At 40.9% G+C, this 21512-nt stretch overlaps 1 protein-coding gene across 4 annotated transcripts in view; it reads right to left on the reverse strand.

Annotated features, from left to right (window-relative positions):
- Positions 1–300: 300 nt before the first annotated feature.
- Clhc1 (clathrin heavy chain linker domain containing 1) overlaps positions 301–21512 on the reverse strand; it is a 30727-nt gene continuing 9515 nt past the window's right edge. For 2 of the 4 annotated variants that reach the window (XM_037208911.1, XM_028891538.1), the window contains 9 exons: positions 19339–19472; positions 15564–15765; positions 15366–15478; positions 14757–14841; positions 11887–11993; positions 9004–9178; positions 6011–6213; positions 1734–1913; positions 933–1126 (listed from right to left, as the gene is read on the reverse strand). In XM_037208911.1, coding sequence (XP_037064806.1) covers positions 933–1126; positions 1734–1913; positions 6011–6213; positions 9004–9178; positions 11887–11993; positions 14757–14841; positions 15366–15478; positions 15564–15765; positions 19339–19472 — 1393 coding nt within the window. Of the gene's footprint in view, positions 1127–1733; positions 1914–6010; positions 6214–9003; positions 9179–11886; positions 11994–14756; positions 14842–15365; positions 15479–15563; positions 15766–19338; positions 19473–21512 lie in introns of all 4 variants that reach the window. The other 2 variants (XM_028891537.2, XM_028891540.2) reach the window with 2 other exon arrangements.

Here is a 21512-nt window from a genome sequence, read left to right on the forward strand (position 1 = left end):
TCACCTTTCTGCCTCAGCCTCCTGAGAGCTAGGATTTTAGCATTTACCATTGTACCCAGTACAAAATTATTTGTAAAAAGATATATTTTCCATGCCTAAGAGTACCCAAAGTTCAGCCGGGGGTTGGTGGTGCACGCCTTTAATCCCAGCACTCGGGAGGCAGAGCCAGGCAGATCTCTGTGAGTTTGAGGCCAGCCTGGTCTACAAAGTGAGTTTTAGGAAAAGCACAAAGCTACACAGAGAAACCCTGTCTCGAAAAACCAAAGAAAAGAAAAGAAAAAAAGAGTACCCAAAGTTCACTTTTTCGAAATCTGTTTAGTCTTCCCTTTAAGTAAAAACATGTCAAGATTCTAAACTTCAGAGGCAGTCTGACCTTCACCATATATAAATGGCAAAAGTTAGTGTGCATGCGTGCAATGAGTGTGTGTGTGTCTCCATGGAGATACAGACAGACATCAAAGAATGGAGCCATCTTTGAATCAGTAGAACAAAATTAGTTGTTTTCTTCCCAGCACATCCAATCTTCAAATAATATTCTATGTTTTTGTTGTTGAGGCAAGCTTGCAATATTTGACATTTAGAAAGTCGGTGTAGTGGTAGAGCATTACCCACACCTTCTCCAGTTCTAGTTATCAAATTAGATAAGAAGTGTGACTATTTGGACATTAGCTTGTTCTAAAGTAGAAATGCTTATGCTATCTTTATGCAAAGTTATACTCTTGGATTTGCTCAAGATCTGCTATAAGAAGTGACCACATGGTAGAAAGGAAGCAATGGTTTCAGTGTTTCAAGATCAAACCTAAACATCATAATAACTTATTGCTGAGAGTGTCATACTCAATGTTTATTTTCGTTAACTATGCTGAAACCAGTTTGCCCAGCCAATGCCTAAAAATGTTGTACAAGCGCCCTCAGCTGGTTAAAATATAGAACTACCAAAAAACATGCTCCATTAAGTTGATAGAATCATCTTCAGTAATTTCTGAAACTCCTGCTTGGGATCGAAGAATGAACATGATGTCATTAAACAAATTTTCAAAGCCATTCTGTAAACAAATATCTGCTATTTCTTGCCACTTTTCCAAGGAGCAAAATGAATCACTCATCACAAGCTGCTCTACTACATCTGGAAAAAAAAATACAGTATTACACTACGGAATTTCTTCTTACTTGATAATCCATACTTAGCAATCTTAAACAAAACAAATAACCCATAAATGTTGGAAGCAATATTTGGATATGAGTTGATAATATATGAGTGTGGTTTTGAGTGCTGTTCTGGATCAGTAAAGTAATTTATTCAATTGAAAAACTCTGCTAAAGATTTCTTTAGAAAAGTATTTTCACCAGGCAGTGGTGGTGCACACCTTTAATCCCAGCACTCAGGAGGCAGAGATAGGCGGATCTCTGAGTTTGAGGCCAGCCTGGTCTACAAAGTGAGTTCCAGGACAGCCAGGACTAAACAGAGAAACCCTGTCTTGAAAAAGAAAAAAGAAAAGAAAAGTATTTTCATTCCTTTCCTACACCATGGAGCAAAGCCCTTTGTTAGGGACAGACAAGCAACAAGGGCCGACAGATCAGACACACACACCAGACAGCTGACAGGCCACAAACCACAATCTACAGATGGAACACAGAGAGAGCAGTGGAGTCCAAAGTCTGACTCGCTCTTGGTCTACAGCACACCAAGCAGAATCTCCTGTTCATCTCTCGTGCATTATGGATACACTTACCTTTCCCACCTTTACTGATTTCCTGGAGTAACTTGATGCCAACTTTTTTCATATCCACAGCAAACAGATGAAGGACAGCAAGCCCAAAAGATAAAAGTGGTGGTTTTCCATTCCTTTCTTGAGTAAGACATATAATTAACTCAGTTTGGGGACACACTGTTATTAGTCGCATCAGGTCATCTGAGAGTGAAAATGAAAAACCAAATCTGACCATCCTGTTGTGACAAATCAACTAGACATAAGCAGTCATGTGTGCTCCTGCCAGGCACCCTTCCCATACTTCTAAGTCCCTCTTTGATCCCAACGGAAACTCAACAGTGTTCTCTTCAATCTTAAACAAAAGAAAGGACAATTCAGAGCAAGGAGTATTTGAAAATATATACTAGATAATATTCAGGAAAAGAATTGTGTTGGCGATCAGGAACTTGACTTCTAAGCACAGACTCACTAGTCATTCCATCTTTGTGACTCAGTTTTCATACCTGAAAAATACTACAGTTTAAGAATTTATAACATTTTATCCAGCACTAGGTGGGGTTTATGTTGTCTATTTTTAAGTAATAAAAAAATAAAGTAGTCAGCTTTTTAAAACTATTTACTTATGTGTGTGCATGCATGTGGATGTGTGCGTGACTCCCGGTTTCCCCTCCCCATCCCTCCCCTTGTCAGCTTGAAGCAGTCTCAGGAACTGAGCTCCCTTGTTCCTAACTTGCTATCAATAACTCACCCTTCTGCAATAATCAAAATGGAGGAATGTTGGTATTCTGACCCGCCTTGGCGCTGCCCTGAGTCCTGACGTAAAAGCCTCATTTTAAGGAAAAACCCCTCCTCTTCCGTTCTCTTTCTTCCCCACCATGAGGTAAGCACGCCTCTGCTTTTTTCCTCTCTTCTTTTCTCTTCTCTTCCTCTCTCTCCTTTCTGTCTTTCTATCGCTTTATCTTTATATTAGAATGAACTCTTTCTGTGCAGATGAATGAATGTCCACCGCCACCACCACCGCCACCGTGCCTGCACCGTGTGTCCCGCCTGCCCTGCCCCTGCCCAGCACGCCAGCATATTTTCCTGCACACGCAGGATACCCTTGAGGTCCCCCATGCAATATATCATAACAAATACCAAGGTTCTAAATAGGAAGGAGAATTACATCTCAAATTATTATGACATAATTATTTCAGAATATAATACATTATTGGGGGGACACAGTAATATGGCAATTGTGCTTCTGTGCACTTATAGAATGTAAATTTTTCAATAAAAAAGAAACTTCACTTGTGTGTGTTCATGTGTATGTGTGTGCATGTAAGCATGTGCAAGTGCTTATGGAAGCCAGTGGATAGCTTCAGAGATCGGTTTCAAGTACTGTCCATTTTGTTTTTTAATTTGTCTACTTAAATTTCTGTGTGTGTGTATGGTGTCTTCCCTGAATGTTTCTTTGGACTACCTCAACAAAGGAGAGAAGAGGGCATCATATGCCCTGGGACTAGAGTGACAATGTCCTCTAGAAGAACAGCTCTTGGCAGCTAAGCCATACTCAGTTTCTTTATTTTTTTATTTTATTTTATTTTTTTGGTTCTTTTGTTTGAGACAGGGTCTCTCTGGCTAGTCTGGAACTCACTATGAAAGCCGGGCTACCCTTGAACTCACAGAGATCTGCCTGCCCCTACCTCCAAGCACTGGGATTAAAGGCGTGCACCACATACCTGGCCCATACCCAGCTTCTTAACATAGGACGGGATCAGACTCAGGTTGTTATGTTTGCTAGACAAACGTTTTTGTGGACTAGGCCATCTGTCTCCCTAGGCCTAAAACCTTAAATTTTGTTTAATAAAAATTACAAGCATAATATACCCATATTTCATATCTAAACACTAAAATAATTCTTTAACATGGAAAAATAGTACAAAAACTGAAACTGTATCCTTAATTAATAATACAATACATAATTCACTCAACAAATTTTAGTAGAGTGGTCCCCTGTTATTGTATAGTTATTGACAAATGTCCCAGTGTGCCTTAACCTCCCCAGGAAAACATGAACTGTTTCTGTCTCTAAAGCAGACACTCTAACAGATGTGACTTCAGACTCAACAGGACTAAGTGAAACAATGCACACAAGCAGCTTCTCCTACTCTGTCATGTCAGATGTGCAGTCACCAGTGGATGATGACATTAGAGCTTTAACATCCATACATTGTAAGTAAAAGTAAGTTCACTACTTGAAAAATGATCATTCAACAGCCATATACATCCTTTTTCCTGGAAAATATGGCTTAAAGTTGCTATGTTTCTGTCTGCTTTGCAACTTCTTTATTTCTATTTATTTACTTGTTTGTTTTTGTAACTTCTTAAAATAGAGACAAAGATATAACCTAAAAATGGAGATTGGCTTAAGCCTGAGAAATGGGAGCTGTCTGTTAATATTCTGACCCCTCAACCTCTCTCTCTTCTTCTTCTCTTTCTTTCTCTCTGTCTCTCTCTTCATCTCTCTATTATAATGAACGCTCCACGTGGATGCAGTGTCTGCGTTGTGAATTACTGGCTGCCGCCATGCCCACATGGCGTGCATCTGCCCATCCTGCTGCTGCATCTGCCCAGCATGTTTCCCTGCACATACTAGATATCCTTGGGGCTCCCCTCACGCCATAATTCATAACAGTCAGGACTGCAGGGATCTTATGAAAAGTTTCTGCACCCCAATATTGAGCCTCTCCTCCAACACAGTAATCCAAATCAAACTGAATCAAACCAAATTAAGAAAAAGTCCAGGTTTAAATGAGTAAAATGCTCCTGGATGATTTTTTAGCCCCCAGAGAAGAGATGGGGAAAAGAGACCAAAAAGCCATGTGTCCTTCCTCGGGGGGGGGGGGCAGTTTAAATACCCTGTAGGAGTGGTCTTGAGCATCTCTCAGGGAGAAGCCACCATTTGGCAGGTTTTCAGAGATGAGGCAGGGCTTGGGGGGTTTAAGGTTCACAGTAACAGATCTGTTCTTGCTGGGTGGTGGTGGTGCACACCTTTATCCCAGCTGCTGGGGATGTCTTTCTGTATGTTGTCAATGTGTTGCTCTGATTGACTGATAAATAAAGCGCTGATTGGCCAGTAGCCAGGCAGGAAGTATAGGCGGGATAAGCAGAGAGGAGAATGCTGGGAAGTGGAAGGCTGAGTCAGGAGATCCTGCCAGCCATTGCCACCATGAGAAGTAAGATGTAAAGATACCGGTAAGCCATGAGCCACATGGCAAGGTATAGATTTATAGAAATGGGTTAATTTAAGATATAAGAACTAGAGAGCAAGAAGCCACAGCCATACAGTTTGTAAGTAATGTAAGTCTCTGTGTGTTTACTTGGGTCTGAGCAGCTGCAGGCCCAAGCAGGACTGGAGAAAACTCCAACTACACCCTGCACTCAGGAGGCAGAGGCAGGCAGATCTCTCTGTAAGTTCAAGGGCAGCCTGGCCTACAAAGCGAGATCCAAGCCAGGCACCAAAACTACACAGAGAAACCCTGTCTTGAAAAAAACAAAAAAGCCAGGCGGTGGTGGCGCATGCCTTTAATCCTAGCACTCAGGAGGCAGAGCTAGGTGGATCTCTGTGAGTTCAGGCCAGCCTGCTCTACAGGGTGAGTTCCAGGAAAGGCACAAAGATACACAGAGAAACCCTGTCTTGAAAAAAACAAAAAAGCCAGGCGGTGGTGGTGCATGCCTTTAATCCTAGCACTCGGGAGGCAGAGCTAGGTGGATCTCTGTGAGTTCAGGCCAGCCTGCTCTACAGGGTGAGTTCCAGGAAAGGCACAAAGATACACAGAGAAACCCTGTCTTGAAAAAACAAAAAAAACAAAAAACAAACAAACCAAAAAAGAGATCTGTTTTCTCAGACCATATTCTGTTATGAGCTAGGTACCAAAATTCTGCAATGAGTATTATTTCACCAATACTTCATTTATAATTATTATAATACATATATTACTATATATACATTACATATAAAAAATTCAGTTATTTTAAAAATCCTTTATATAGTATAGTCTATCATATGAAGTAAATTTGTCTTTAATACTACATATTTCTAGTAACAGCCACACATCAAATGTTTCCTTTGAGAAAAAGGCATAATGTATATCATGAAATTCAATTAACTCTATCTTATTTTCATATAAATTTACAAAAGTAATCTCCTATCATATGTATAAAAATACTTTATAAGGTAAGTTTCAAACAATGCCAGCTCCTATGAAAGATTTCAGAGCTAAACTGTATATAAGTAAGTAGGCTTTTTTACTTACCAGAAGTAAAGTCCTTGAATTGTTGTATGTGTTCCATGGCCTCATGAATCCGACCCTGTTTACACAGGCAAAGAAGAGCTTTCTTGTGTAGACCACATTCATTGTAAATGAGCTGAGCTAAAGCCAAACAGCTGGGCTTCTGGTATGTGTTCTGCTCCCCATAAGCAAAAATAATATCCCCAGCCTTCTCAGAAAATGTCAGCCTGAAGCAAGCAGATCGTCAAGGCACATGTCAGGGAACTCCTGATGAGTGGCTGAGACTGAAATACCTGAATATTCAGAACTCTAAGAATGGATTATAAATAACCTATAAGAATTGTAAGTCAATAAGCAATTGATAATGAGGTAGAAATTAAACATTTGAGATTGGCAAAACCAAAAACAATCAAAACTAGCTCCTTTGTTAAAGTCTATAAGCAAGACTTAAACTCCCCTGCAAAGACTGACAGAATTAAAATTGCCAGGTAGGCAAATTCTGCATGCAACTCAGGGGAGATCTCAATGCTCTCATAGGTTCCCTAAAGTCTGTCTAGATTCTGCAGAACATATGAATTTATTAGACGTTAGACAGCGGGGAGAATTTTGGTTCATAATTAGATCTGCAAGCATTTGCACTAAAAGGAAAACTCCATTTCCCCATCATATCCTGTTTCCTGAAGTCCCCATGTGCTCCATCCACCCCAACATTCAGCTCTAAGTGTGTCAGCACCAGTTCGTTCTAATGCTATAGATAATAAGAAGGAAAGTGGGGCGGGATACACTCTCCATTAGGAGAAACTGAGGAAGCAGTTCTTTCCAAACAGTTCAACTAAACCACTTCATTCACGACAGTATTTAAATGTGCCTGCTTATATACAACTACAGTGAACCAACCATCTGCACTATCTCAGTAACAGTACTTGGTTCTCAGCATACGCCAAAAGAACATTTGGGCATGGCCAGAAAAATCACTTCTAATTAGTGCTTATATGGAGATTTTGCTTTAGTTATATTTTTAATTAATGGATGCAAACTGGCAGGGCTCACATAATACTGGTGGTGTTTGTATACTTCTAACAAAATGAAGGTAACTTTAAATGAAATCCTGATACCTCTACAAAATGTCTCATAATTGAACATGTTGTAAATAAGGAATCTGTTTTTATTGGGATAGAGAGTAGATAGGTAGTTCAAGAACTAGAAGTCTTAATTTTTTTTTATAAATCAACCAAGTCGAAAGGTACGAAAGGCTGGGCCCATCCCTCAAGGTAGAGCAGCTCCAAGCATGCTTTGTCTTCAGTGCAGCTAAGGCTTTGCTATGTCCTTCCCTGTGTGGCCGCACTTAGCTTTACGAGGAAGCTCAGAGTCTCATATCCATCCCCATGCTATCTCAGGCGCTGGTTCTACATAGGCAAGCCTACACACACCAGCACAAATCTACCAGTCTGTGGGAGACCTGACTTCAAGAAACTGCCACCTGCTGGCTTAAGTGTTCTTCAAAACTTCTCAGTGTAACCACAGCCTTTGTAGAATATTATTTTAAGATGTGTTACAATTGTTTATGCTGTGGAACTTTTGTTTAATGATGCAAAGCTGTGTTGCATTCTTTTATGTTACATTTGTTTAACTCTGTGAAGCTGTGTTACTTTGCCTGACTAAAACACCTGATGGTCTAATAAAGAGCTGAGCTGCCAACAGCGATGCAGGACAAAGGATAGGCAGGGCTGGCAGGCAGAGAGAATAAATAGAAGGAGAAATCTGGGAGGAAAAGAAGAAAGAACAAGAGAACAAAGAGAGGAGGATTCTAGAGGCCAGCTACACAGCCAGCCATGGACTAAGAGTGAAAGTAAGATATACAGAAGTAAGAAAAGGAAAACGCCCAGAGGCAAAACGTGGATGGGATCATTTAAAGTTAAGAAAAGCTGGCAAGCAAGAAACAAGGCATTTATAAGAAAGAATAAGCCTCCCTGTGTGATTTATTTGGGAGTTGGGTGGCGCTCCCCCCCCCCAAAAAAAAAGCCAAAAGAGTTAAGAGTAAATAAACAATCTGTGGTGATATTTTATTTGTGCTGAAATGTGGTGATATTTTATTTGTATGTTAATAAAGTTTGCCTGGAGATCAGAGGAAACAGCAAGTCATTTTAAGTAAACACAAAAGTCAGGCAGTGGTAGCACACACCCTTAATCCTATCACTTAGCAGGCAGGGTCTCTGTGTGTTCAAGGCCACACTAGGCAACAGCGGCAAGCGTGGTGACATATGCCTTTAATCCCAGTACCAACCATAGAGACCTGGAGGCCTGTATAGACAGGCAGTGACAAGGAAGTGAGGTAGCTGGGCTAAGAGCCAATGAGAGGGCAGAACAGCAAGGCAATAAAAGCCTGGGTAGACAAGGAAGTTATGGCATTTGGAAGCTGCAGAGCTGGTGAGGTAAGGTTGGTTGGTGGATATCCTATTTCCCTGATCTCTAAGGCTTTCAGCCCTATATTTGGCTCCATGTTTTTTATTTAGTAAGACCATTTAGAAATTCATCTACAACAATCAACAACGCATGGCTGATGTCATTCCTCAATATGTATTGTCTCCTAGGTTATAATCCACGTGTCCATAGCCTGTCTAGAATCGGGTTCCTTGCCTTTTCCCTCCCAAGAAGTGTGCTACTGACTAATCCTCCGTGTCCATGTCACTCAGCTTCCATCTGCTGTAACTGCCACGTTTTCTCTTGTGAACTTCACTGAAGTGACTTTGAGTCTGAGCTCTTTACGACTGGGCCTTCATGGGCACTTTCTAATTAATTTCAACAGAGAACTGAAGTAAACCCTAAAACACAGTGCTTATGTCAAGCCACTACCTGGATGTAGTGTGACAAGCCTATAACCCCAGCAGGTAGGAGACTGAGGCAGAGGTTAGACCTGGAGGCCAGTCTGGGCTATACTGGGAAACTCTTCTAAGTCAGAGAAAAACAACCATATTAATTATATGTTAAAATTAAGTTTGCAGCTTCAAATTGCTTACTTTTCCTGGGTGACCCAGTGGGTAACTAAATCAAGCCGTTTTTCAGACAGTCCACATTTGATTCCCTCCAGGGTTAGGTCAGCATTAAGAGGACGTTTGAAAGCGTGACTCGTACTAAATATAGCCTCAAAAAATAAGAGTAATGGCAGAGGCTTTCCTCTAATTTTTCCAATAGCTACGAAAAGAAAAAAAGAATGAGAATTTTGAGTCAAATATATTAAGAATTAGTTTGCCCTTTCTTATTTCATATTACAACTTTAATTTCTGTACAGTTTCTAACCCTTTAACAATGGATACAGAATACTTTTTTTCTTTCTTTCTTTCTTTCTTTCTTTCTTTCTTTCTTTCTTTCTTTCTTTTTCTTTCTTTCTTTCTTTCTTTCTTTCTTTTTTTTTTTTTGGTTTTTCAAGACAGGGTTTCTCTGTGTAGCTTTGGAGTCTGTTCTGAATCTCACTTTGTAGACCAGGCTGGCCTCGAACTCACAGAGATCCGCCTGCCTCTGCCTCCCAAGTGCTGGGATTAAAGGCATGCTCTACCGCCGCCAGGCTACTGAATACATTTTACATTTTATAACAGTATCATTATGTATTGCTATGTACCACTATAGATCACTATATGCTATCACAATGTAGGCTACATAAGGATGCAGGCGAAGACTGCAGTGATTTGTCTGCAAGTCAAAGGATGCCAACGTTCTGAGACCCACCAGAAGCTCAAATATTTCCCAGTTCATAGAAGGCAAGCTGTAATCTAGACAACTATCCATGGCTGGAGAGGTCATAGACCTTAGAAGAGACCCTACTATAGCTATTCTCATAAACCAATAGAACTTCTAACTGTATTCGAATCCTTATCCATACAGATAAGTGCAGCTCTCACCCTCATAAACAAACTTCATTTTGCAGCAGATGGAGATTATTAAAGAGATCCACAACTGGTCAAAATGCAGAGAAAAGGAGACTAAGGTGCCTAACCCCAAATGATACATCTACAACAGAATCCCAACGGCTTAGGAAATCACAGAAGAGGGCGCAGGAAGATTATAAGAGCCAAGGCCAGGACTCCTTCGGCTGATACTGTCTTCTAGACATTACAGGGAAACTGCACCCATAGAATCTCAACAATATGGTTGCCTAAAAAAACAACAAACAAACAAAAAAACCAAAAAACAAAAAACACTGGTATAAGTTGAGCATTTGGTGGCGCACACCTTTAATCCCAGCACTCAGGAGGCAGAGCCAGGTGGATCTCTGTGAGTTCGAGGCCAGCCTGGGCTTCCAAGTGAGTTCCAGGAAAGGCGCAAAGCTACACAGAGAAACCTTGTCTCAAAAAACCAAAAAAAAAAAAAAAAAAAAAAAGAAGCCAACTGAAGTAATAAGATAGAAGTCTCTAGTAAAGACAGACTCTAAAGAGCAAAGACTAAGCAGTCAACAATTAACACAGCCACACTGAGGCAGATATTACCACAATCCTTGAGCCAGACCTCCCCGCCATTACAGTGGCACATCCTAAGACTCAGAAGAAGGGAAGTACAAGAGTAAAGGAATGAACTCGGGTCCTCAGGCCGGGGGCAAAGCACCTTCACCTGTGGAGCACTTTATCAGTCTCACTGTGGTGTCTTAGTGAAAATTAACTGACCATTATGTTTGAGATTATCTGTGGCCTCTCTATTCTATTTCACCGGCCTCTGTGTCTGTTTTTTCAAGGAATTTTGCAGTATTAGGAATTGAACCAGTGTCTCCCATACACCTCCAACCCTTTTAAATTTTATTTTGAGACAAGCGTCATTCTAAGTTGCCAAGGCTGGCCTTGGACCTGTGATTTTTCTTGCCTCTGGCTCCTCAGTAGCTAAATTACAGGCATGTGCCATCACAACCAGCACTTATCTGTTTTTATTCTAGTGGGATACTGTTTATTACTGTAGCTTCATAATGTAGTTTTGAATTAGGATGTGTTACATCACCAACTTTTCTTCTCTCAGTATTGATGTGGGTACTTGAGGCTTTACGCTTCTGTACAAATTTTAAGATTATTTTTTAAATTTCATGAAAAAGCTATTGGGTTATAGATATATATTGAATCTCTATATTGCTTTTATTCTTTTTTGTTTTGTTTTTTGTTTTTCAAGACAGGGTTTCTCTGTGCCTTTCCTAGAACTTGCTCTGTAGTCCAGGCTGGCCTCGAACTCACAGAGATCCGCCTGGCTCTGCCTCCTGAGTGCTGGGATTAAAGGCGTGCACCACCACTGCCTGGCCTTTTAGTCTTGGTGTCTCAACAATATTTAATCTTCCAGTTCACAAGCAGAAGGTATCTTTCCATTTACTTGTGTTTTCCTCAGTTATTTAGAAACCAAATTTGGGATTTAGAAGGCAAAATCCCATGAAGGGCTCCAGGTGTTAAGGGTTTCTGGTGGCCTGGGATGAATTCCCTTCCCCTCATTTTAGGTTGGTCAGCATAGACAAATAAGAGTGGGCAGAGGCAGGGGGATCTCTGTGAGTTCAAGGCCAGCCTGGGCTGCAGACTGAGTTCCAGGACATACAGAGCTACACAGAGAAACCCTGTCTTGAAAAAAATAAATAAATAAATAAATAAATAAATAATAAATAAAAATAAAAGGATATGGAGCAAATTTGATAAAAATTAATATTATAAAATCTTGATGATGAGTATATTAATACTATGGTTCCTCATGCTTTTCTGTATATGAAATATTTCATAATTTAATTTAGGAAATTAAATTAAACTTCTAGTATTACAGCTAAGGAAACAGTAAATAATAAAGTTAGGGTAATGAAGGACTAGTCTCTCAGTAATATTATTTTCATTCTATTAAGAAAAAGTAAAGTATAATTTTGCATATGTATTCCAGAAAAACTTGCTTACCCTTAAATTTATTCATTGTACCAATATTTTGAAGAATTCTTCTTGGACTGTTTGCTGCAAAACAAGCTGCCTTCTCATATTCACCAAGAGAGATTAATTCATTGAACCTACATTGAAAACACATTTCAACGATACACAAAAACCAAATATTAGAAATTAAGTACAATGGTATAGTGGGAAACAAAAGTAACCCCGTAAGTTATGACTAGATTTATCCATTCCGTTCTTCTCTAGAGTTCTAGGGTTTGTTTTGACCTGTTTGTCTAGGGTTAAATTCTCACCTTCTGAGTAACTTTGAACCTGACCCTGAACTTTGTCCCCACAGGTCCCACGTAGAAAACAGGAAGGAAGAACAGAAGTCAATTTATACTGAGTTGGGCCTCTTTTCCTCACAGATCACCAGGAAAGAGCTATCCGCTTAGAGTTGAGGAAATAACGGAACACAGATGCAGCGCAGAGCGAGCACCAGGAGGAGTTCAGAAGCAGACACAGCTGTCGTATCAAACTCCCCATGACCGCAAGCAGAGATAACAAGCTCATGAAGCCTTCACTCTTCCTCCTCCACACAGCAAAGGTCCCAACTAGCCGTTAGGAAAAGAGGAGTCACACAGAGTGATGAAGGGTTGAACAAAGTGGGAACACCAAAGTAACAGGAAGCAAAATGTTTAAGACTGTGGACCTTAGGAACGTGGAGCACACCTTTAATCCCAGCACTCGGGAGGCAGAAGCAGGTGCATCTCTGTGAGCTGGAGGCTAGCAAGGTCTACAGAGTGAGATCTAGGACAGCAAGGGCTACACAGAGAAACCCTGTCTCAAAAACAACAATAAACAAACAAAAAGACTCTGATCCTTAGCAAAGGTTTTCCTCTCATATGAAAACCTGGAGTAGTGCTATGAAAACTCCATAGTGGCTGGAGTCGGCTGGAGAAATGGCTTAGTCTGTGAACTGTTTGCCACCCAGCACCCACCAATATACTTCTCATCCCTGAGCTGACAAGGCAGAGGACCCCTGAGTGTTCAGTGAAGCTTGGTGACCCATGTAAGGGGATGGAAAGACCTGACTCCACAAAGTTCTCCAGGGACCTCTACCCACATTAATAATATAAACAAGTAAACAAATTAGATGAAGACGCAATTGAAGAGTGACACTCAACACTGACTTCTGGCTTCTACACTCATGTGCCCTCACTCACCTGTGCATGCACATACAAACAAATGCACACAAAAAATTAAAAATTATATTAAATTTGGGCTGGAGAGATGGTTCAGTGGTTAAAAACACATACTACTCTTGCAGAAGACCTGTCTGATTCCTTGCATCGACACTGGGTGGCTCCTAACCATTTGTGACTCCAAATCTAGGGGATCTGACTCCTCTGGCATCTGTGGGCACTAAAATTCATGTGCAAACTCATGTATGTAGACATACTTAAAAATAATAAATACTTCAAAAATGATATTAAAATTTAAAATCCTAGTAGACTCAGAGAAATACAGAGTATAAGAACATGACAGAGTCTTTGAATTGTCTTTACCCACTTCTTTGTACCATAACAACAAACAAATCAGCAAATGAAAACTGGATGTTACATATGCCGATGGCTTTACTCGGACAGCTTATAAATACATACAGAGCATGCATTAGCTCACTGCTCGCTGCTCTTGGCTGTGGATATAATACTCCAGCTGCGTCAGGTCCCGAGCCCCTTGACCTCCCTACAACGATGGTCTGTAACCTGGAATTATGCAAGCGATTTCTAACTATCCTGCTAGTGCAAGGACCATACAATGGCTCAGCGAGTTCAGGTGCTTCCACTATGCCTGACAACCTGAGTTCCACTCCCAGGCCCCACATGGTAGAAAACACAAACACTCCTACAAGCTGTCCTCTGACTGCTATGCCCCTATCTACCCACACAAAATAAGTAAATAAAGTGTAATTAAAAATAATATACAGTAACAAGTAACTTAATATATCATAGAATAAAAATATTACAAAAAGATTACACTAGCTATAGTAATCTAAAATTACATGATAAATTCATAGGTTTTCATAAAAATCTATGAAAAAAAAGAAAATTCTAACTTTTCTAAGTCATCTGGAACATATTTTTCTTTTTTCCAGTTTCCCCTCCCTCCTCTCTCCCCATTCCGTCCCCCACCCCCATCTACTCCTCCTCCAGGAACAGAATTCTTAAATCACAAAAGACAAACCTGCCAGCCAGCATTCAGGAGGTGGGCAGGAGGGTCAGTAGTTCAAGGTCGTCCTGCACTACACAGTGAGGCTTGGGGTTGCAAGATACTATCTCAAAACAAACAAACAAAAGTAAAAGCAACAACAAAAACCCACCCAAAACAAACAAACCCAAAATACAAATGATGGTGTGAAGGCAATACAGACTCCATTTTAGGGAAGGGCCACCATCTTAGACCACCTGCTGTACTCAGTTCCAGGAAGGACCTCAGGAGTGTGCCATGACAACTCGAACAGATACAGAGCAGTATGCTCATGCAGACCTTGTCTGTGGTTTATGGCCCTTGAAGATACCCAGATAATCCTGCTGAGGAGCCCAGATAATCCTGCTCAGCAAGTTATGGTTTTGTGCCCAAAGTCTAGACCAATAATTTCAAAAAAACACCTTGCCCCATATCCCTTCTACCCAATGCCAAATGCCAAAGCATGTAATTCCCAACTTGGGTTTTCCCTATAAAAACTCTTTTGGGCCCGCAGCCACTGCCACATTTCCCTCCATCTGCTGTGCGGTGGCCCAGGTTGAACCTGACAATAAAAGGACCCTTATGTGCGTTCGTCAGAAACCAGCTCCGAGGTGGTCTCTGGGGTTTTCTGAAACAGGTACAACAATACTTGCCTTTCAATGTAGTAAAGCATAATTATAGCTTCTTTTGTCTTGCTTGGGTCATCTTCAAATAGTTCATCAACAATGATTTCATCACCTAAATATTGAAAGGACAATTTGTAATGATATGTAAGGCTGTTTAGCAATAGGATATACTAAACATTTTAGAGCCAACAACTTACTACTTTGGTTTCAAAAGGGGTTACTTCCCTCCCTCCCTGGCCTCCTTCTGAGGATTAAGACTCGGGTTTGGTTTTGTTTTTTCCCCTCTCTTTCTCATTTTTTAAATCTTTTTAAAAATTTTATTTATATTTCACATACATTGGTGTTTTGCCTGCATGTGTGTGAGGGTGTCAGATCCCCTGGAACTGGAGTCAGAGTTGTGAGCTGCCGTGTGGGTGCTGGGAATTGAACCCTGGTCCTGTGGGACCCACTGAGACCTCTCCAGCCCTAGGTCTTCTCTTTCAGCAATCATCTGTCAGGTGCTGAAGGAAGGAACCCATGGGGTAAGAGAGAGCTAGAGGAAGTAAGTATATTTTTAAAACTCAGCCTAGAAAACCTTTTAGCTCTGGAGAAAGTGCCTTCTACTGTTTGTGCTAATTAAGAAGACAGGCCAGCTACCGAAGATTGCATTGGTTTTCTGAATTTTCTCCATGATGTCTTCAAATGGGATTCTCAAGTTATCCTTCATCCATATAGTAAGTGTGTGTGAAATAACCTGCAGTCTTTGATGGCTGTAAAAGAAGAGCATCAACAATGCCCTGAGCTAGGCTCATACAGAGGGTGTGAGAGTAAAGGTAAGCTAACCGACTTTCATACCGAAACTGCAGGTCTTTGTTCAGACTCTCAGCTATATCTCGGCGTTTTAGTAACACAACCATTTCTTCATCCAGGTCAGCCTTCTTTTGTGCTGGTACGTACTCTGTTGACATAGCTTGCTTACGTTTTACATATTTATCTTCAAGATGCCGCTTATATTTATTGAGAGCATCCAAATTGACAGATTCTTGAAGAGTCATCCCTATAGGAAAAACAAACAACTGAGTCTTGTGTAGGATGGTTTACTGCATTACAAAATAACTCAGAAACGGTAACAGGAACTTGTAGCTTCCTGAACATAAATACAATCATCACAAAACTGTAATGCTAATAGTTTGTTGTTATTTTTAATCTGTTTGTTTATTGTGGTGCCCAGAACGGACTGTATGCAAATTAGGCAAATTCTCAAACCCCAGGTGAGTTTTATTCAGCATCAAGGATAGTTCAGAGAAGACTGATTGTTCCAAGAATTTACTTGCATCTAAGTAACTAAGCATCTAATGACTGAGCTAAGATTAGGCCAACGGGTTTCTCTCAAACCACATCTTCTACTATTCTCCCTGGAACAACAGTTTATTTTTTCCAACACAAAACTGAGATGTTTCCAAATTTTGAGATGTCTCTTAATCTTGAAATGCTCCTTCTGTTCATTACACGTCCCCGTCCCCGTCCCCCCCCCCCCCCCCCCCCCCCCCCCCCCCGTCTCTCTCTCTCTCTCTCTCTCTTTCTCTCTCTCTCTCTCTCTCTCTTACACACACACACACACACTTCAAATACCTTCCTATCTCATCTGGCCAATTACTGATTTAGGACCTACATCCATAGCCAGGTGTAGCAGTACACAGAAGGCAGAGGCAGGTGGATCTCTGTGAGTTCAAGGTCATCCTGGTCTACAAAGTGAGTTACAGGACAGCTAGGCTACATAGAGAGAAGCTATCTTTTAAATAAATAAATAATAAAAAGACATATACCCAGGGCCGGAGAGGTAGTTCACTGGTGAAGGGTGCTGGCTCTTCTACTAGAAGACTGGGTTCAACTTCCAGCACCCACAGGGTGGTTCACAACCTTCTGTAACTTCAGTTCTAGGGGATCTGATGCCCTTTCTGACCTCCATGGACACTGGGTATGCAGGTGGTGCACAGACATGCATGCAAACAAAACACTCATACACATAAAATAAGAAATAAAAACTATAGCTGGAGAGATGGCTCAGTGGTTAAGGACACTTGCTGTGATAGGAATTCCAACCACGCCCCACTTAGTCATCTCTGCCTAGTCATTTCCGGGTCACGTCCTGCGTGACCCATGCCCCATTGTTATGCGGTCATGTAGTTGTGTGGGCCTGTGTGTGCAGGTGCGTCCTGGCCTATAAGGCAGCCCCATGTTCCCCGTCTCTTTTCTCAAGAGTGTCCTTCCACAGGCCTGATCACATCTATCCCTTTGTCTTGATAAAACTCTTGTTAGTGGATTCTGTCCTGTGTTGTGACTTTTCCTTTGGGGCAAGAACTCCGCAAGAAAAAAAAATAAAATAAAATAAAAAATAAAAAATAAAAAAACACCCAAAAACCATCAGGCTGCTCTTCTAGAGGACCCAGGTTCAATTCCCAGCACCTACATGGTAGCTCACATCCACCTGTAACTCTAGTTTCTGGAGATCCAGTGCCTTCTTTTGGCCTCTGCAGGCACCAGGCATTGCACATGGTGCACAAATACATATGTAGGCAAACACTTAAACCCATAAACTAAATTTTTAAAAATAATAATAAAAACTAAAATATTTTAAAAAAAGAGATACACATTCAAATTCAGCTCCCCCAGAATTTCTCCACCCTCAGGATTAACCCTTTTTGATTTTAAGCATACTCTGCCCTGAATCTTCTTGGCAGTCAGTCAATGTGCTGTGAATTTACATTATTTGGAGTTTTCTAGTCACAATTTTGCATTTGAAAGTAAATATAATCCCTACTATTATCAAGTGCAAGAGGATTTGACAACTTAGGTTGAAATTTTGTAGTATAGAATACTTCTTTACCTCAAAACACAGCCTTTTCAATTTATCTATCTTCCTGAAGCTTTTACCTACTGGTTCTACCTCTGGGTAAACACTAAGCAAAGCCCCTTTAAGATCTGAAGTTACTGACCTCAGATTATTATCCTCAGTCTTGTAAGTCATACGAATCTCTCTGAGTCCTGGATGAAACCAGGACTACTCTATGTTGCACCCAAAAGTCTGATGTCCCCAAAGACCACCAAGAGACTGATTAGAATGCAAAGAGTCTTTGAGAGTTTAAACCCGGGCCCCTCATCCATCGTCTCAGTGGTGGAGTGAGAGGGACCCCAAGCAGGAACAGGACAGGATTTTTATAGTGGTTAGGGTCAGGAGTCTAGGGGAATTCCAACTCTCTATAGTTATAAGCTCAGGATTGGTGCTTACTTCAGGTTAGAGACACTTGATGTGAACTGACTGGAGCGTTGCAGCTGCAAGGAAATTGCCATATCCTCTAGCAATTTATGTCATCGCATCTGTATCACCAGCAGACCCACTTCCAATGATAGTTAGACATCCCACTTTATCTGCAGGAAACTCATTCCCTCTGACAGCTATGGTATGCAATCTATAACAGCAGAAAACATCCCACAGGACATAGCTGGAGCTTTGTTTTATTATGCCAGTTATGTCATATCATATCCTTTAGGTTAAGGCAGGAAATGTCTGGAACTTGTTCTCATGTAGTTCCTAATTGTCTGGGTCTGGGGGCAGAAGGGCAGCACATCCTCTGGTAGGTTTTTAGATTAATTTGTCCCAGGGCCTGCTGCCCTGTCTGACCCTTCTGTAAGATGGGTGCAACTTTGTTATCCTCTCACTCTATATTAAAGTCATGAAAACATGAAACCAGTGAATGCTGACTTCACCATGAATTACATTCAGCAAACTTAATACACTACAATTTTTAATATACCAGTGGCTCTCAAATTTTAGAGTATATCAGAATAACCAGAACTTCAGACACTTCAGACATCACCCAACAGACTCCTTCACCAAGTCTCTGACACAGTAAGTCTGAGATGAGATCTAATGGTGTGTGTGTGTGTGTGTGCAGAAAGTATACATACACGTATGTGTAAATACATGATTTATATGAGGTGTCTTCCTCAAGTTCCAGGGACCCACTTGTTTCTGCCTGTCTCTCTGCCCACCCCAGCAATGGATTAGACTGGACACCGGCTTTTACCTGGGGAGAGGGGTCTGAATGCCAAGTTTGCACACCAGGCACTTTACTAATCTCACCAAGCCCAAGAATTCTACTTTTAATAATTCTCAAGTCCTGCTGACATTGGCAAGCGGGCCTCTGACTGTGAGCTGGCCAGATTGCAGTCGGGACATCTTTCAGAGCTGCTTTCCAGTTTGCTCTTTCTTGAGTATCTACTAGACCCTGTCTAATGTTGTTTATACAATACACAACCAAAGATACTCACATACTAGCACATTATACTAATTTTTTTGTAAAAAAAAATTTATGTTTGTGTAAGAGGCAGCCAATTGGACACACTGGGGATTTCTCTGAAACAGGATTTTTGTTTGTTTGTTTGTATTTTTTTTCTGAGACAGGGTTTCTCTGTGTAGCTTTGGTGCCTGGCCTGGAACTCTCTCTGTAGACCAGGCTGGCCTTGAACTCACAGAGATCCGCCTGCTTCTGCCTGCCGAGTGCTGGGATTAAAGGTGTGAGCCCCCACTTCCTGGCTCTGAAATGGGATTTTAAATGAGACTCTGCACCTGGGATTGGTCTCCAGAGCTGCCTGGTAGAAGAACAGAGCTTCACTTCTTTCTTGTCATACTCTGCTCTCAGCTGTTTCATCTCATCTATTTGCAACTGAATAGCTGTGGAATTTTTTTCAATAATTCTCACTCTGCAAAAAAACAAACAAACAAACAAACAAACAGAAATGCTTTTGTATGCTTGCCACACCAATTTAATTCCTGAATCATAGTTAGAGTAAAACAGACTAGATTGTTGCTTTATTTGGCTAATTGCAATTTGAACCATTGTGAGCTAGATGTTTAGAAAAGAATGCCTACAGAGAGCTGACACAAACAGGGAACACTTTCCACTCAGAGTGCCAAGGAAAGCAAGCATATTACTGCAAATTAACGAACATTAGCTATAATCTGACCACAAAACAACATCTATTCCCTTTAGTAACTGAAAAAGCATTTTTAGTTTTCTTTTTTCTTTTCTCTTGAAAGGGTCTCATTATGTAGCTAAATTTGGCTTTGAATTTGTGATCCTGCTCCTTCAGTGCTGGATTACAGGTGTGAACCATCCCACTAGGCTTAAAGAAAAAGCTTTAAACAAACAAACAAACAAAAAAAAAAAAGAAAGAAAGAAAGAAAGAAAAAGCTATTTTGCTGGGGGCTATTGTTACAATTATTACAAATTTTGTGACTTAAAGTAACATGTTCTCATCATTCTGGTGGCCAGAAGTCCAAAAATAGTATCTATTTTTAAGGAACATTTTATTATACAGTGGGTCACTTATTGTTGGGATCACCAGATGAAGTGCTGTAGTTCTGATGGGAATCGTGAACCTCTACTGTCAAACTGTCCATGCATGAAATGACTTCACTCCTTTTATGATACTACAACATACCTTCTCTATACTGAGGGAGATCATGAAATCAAGCAAAATTAAGTGTTACTTAAAATACATATAATACAATTGGTAGAATGGACTATAAAACTATAGCTTTAAAAATTGCTGCAGGCCACAGGAATATATCACAAGAACTCAGCTGGTTATGGCAAAGTCACTACCTGGAGGGATCAGGGAACTCCTCCAGAGGAAGCCAAATTCCAAGGAGTTTTTGGTGTTACTTGGCTTGTTATATATCAGCTGTCTTCTGTTATGAAAATCATGTGTGCCTTCATAGTTTTCCCAATTGACTTTTCCCTAAGAAGGGCTAACAGTGTGGACTGATCACTCTCTGGACATACACATTCCAGGTATTTGGAGAACTACCTCAGGAAAGGCTTCCTCTGGAATCAGATATCTCCCTTAGTCACTTTCAAAGACTAGCAGTAATAACAGTCCACATGAAAGTCTCCTGATTTAAGATAAGTTCCACAAGGAGACACCGCCTAGGTCAGGTGGACGTTAAGTAATAGCTTTACACAATTTAGCTCGGACCCTCCTATCTTACAGCCTTACTAAGTTTATAGACCTCTAACTCCTTACCTAACCACTTCTAGGAATATTTAGATAACCTTCTGCGCTGACAGCTATGCTCAGCCAGAACCCCAGTTCAAGCCTCCCTGTAATTATCATCATTGGCAGCATCCGGCCAGGTCCATTCCCAGTTGGAGGAAAGTACCTTATCAGAGATATCTCTGTACTCTCTAAGAACAGACTTAAGCATCCAGGCTACCTGTTTGAGAAGGCCTAGTGGATGTGCCAATTAAGCTTAACTACCTCCTTTCCCAAACCTTACCTCTAGTTCCAGATCTCCCTTTAACTATCACCAGAGGCATCTAGCTGTGCACAGGTTGCCTAGTGACTGAGCACACTTTCCCCCACCCTGCAGAAAAATGGCAGATAGCTTGGACAGATAGGAGCCACAGAAAAAAGAAGACAGCTTTATTTTCTCCCATTGACCTAGCAACTTATAGATTCTTAACATTTTCTACCAATCATGTTTGAGGTTGAGCAAATCAGATCCCTCTTCTTAGATATTACCTGAATTTAGCCTTTAGTTAATTCATTTCCCCATTGGTCACTTCCCTTTGGGGTTGCAAATGATAATTATTGGTTATTGCCTCTCTATGTGATTATTATCACCCCTCCTTTTGATTCTGGAAGCCTGGCTTTGCACTGCTAAGGGAATACTGCTTGTAAGTGTATATATACCAGGACTTCCAGGGCACAGGAAGACGGAAGAGAGAAAAGAGAATG

This window comes from Peromyscus leucopus, chromosome 10, assembly GCF_004664715.2.
Source record: "Peromyscus leucopus breed LL Stock chromosome 10, UCI_PerLeu_2.1, whole genome shotgun sequence".
Lineage (NCBI taxonomy): Eukaryota > Metazoa > Chordata > Mammalia > Rodentia > Cricetidae > Peromyscus > Peromyscus leucopus.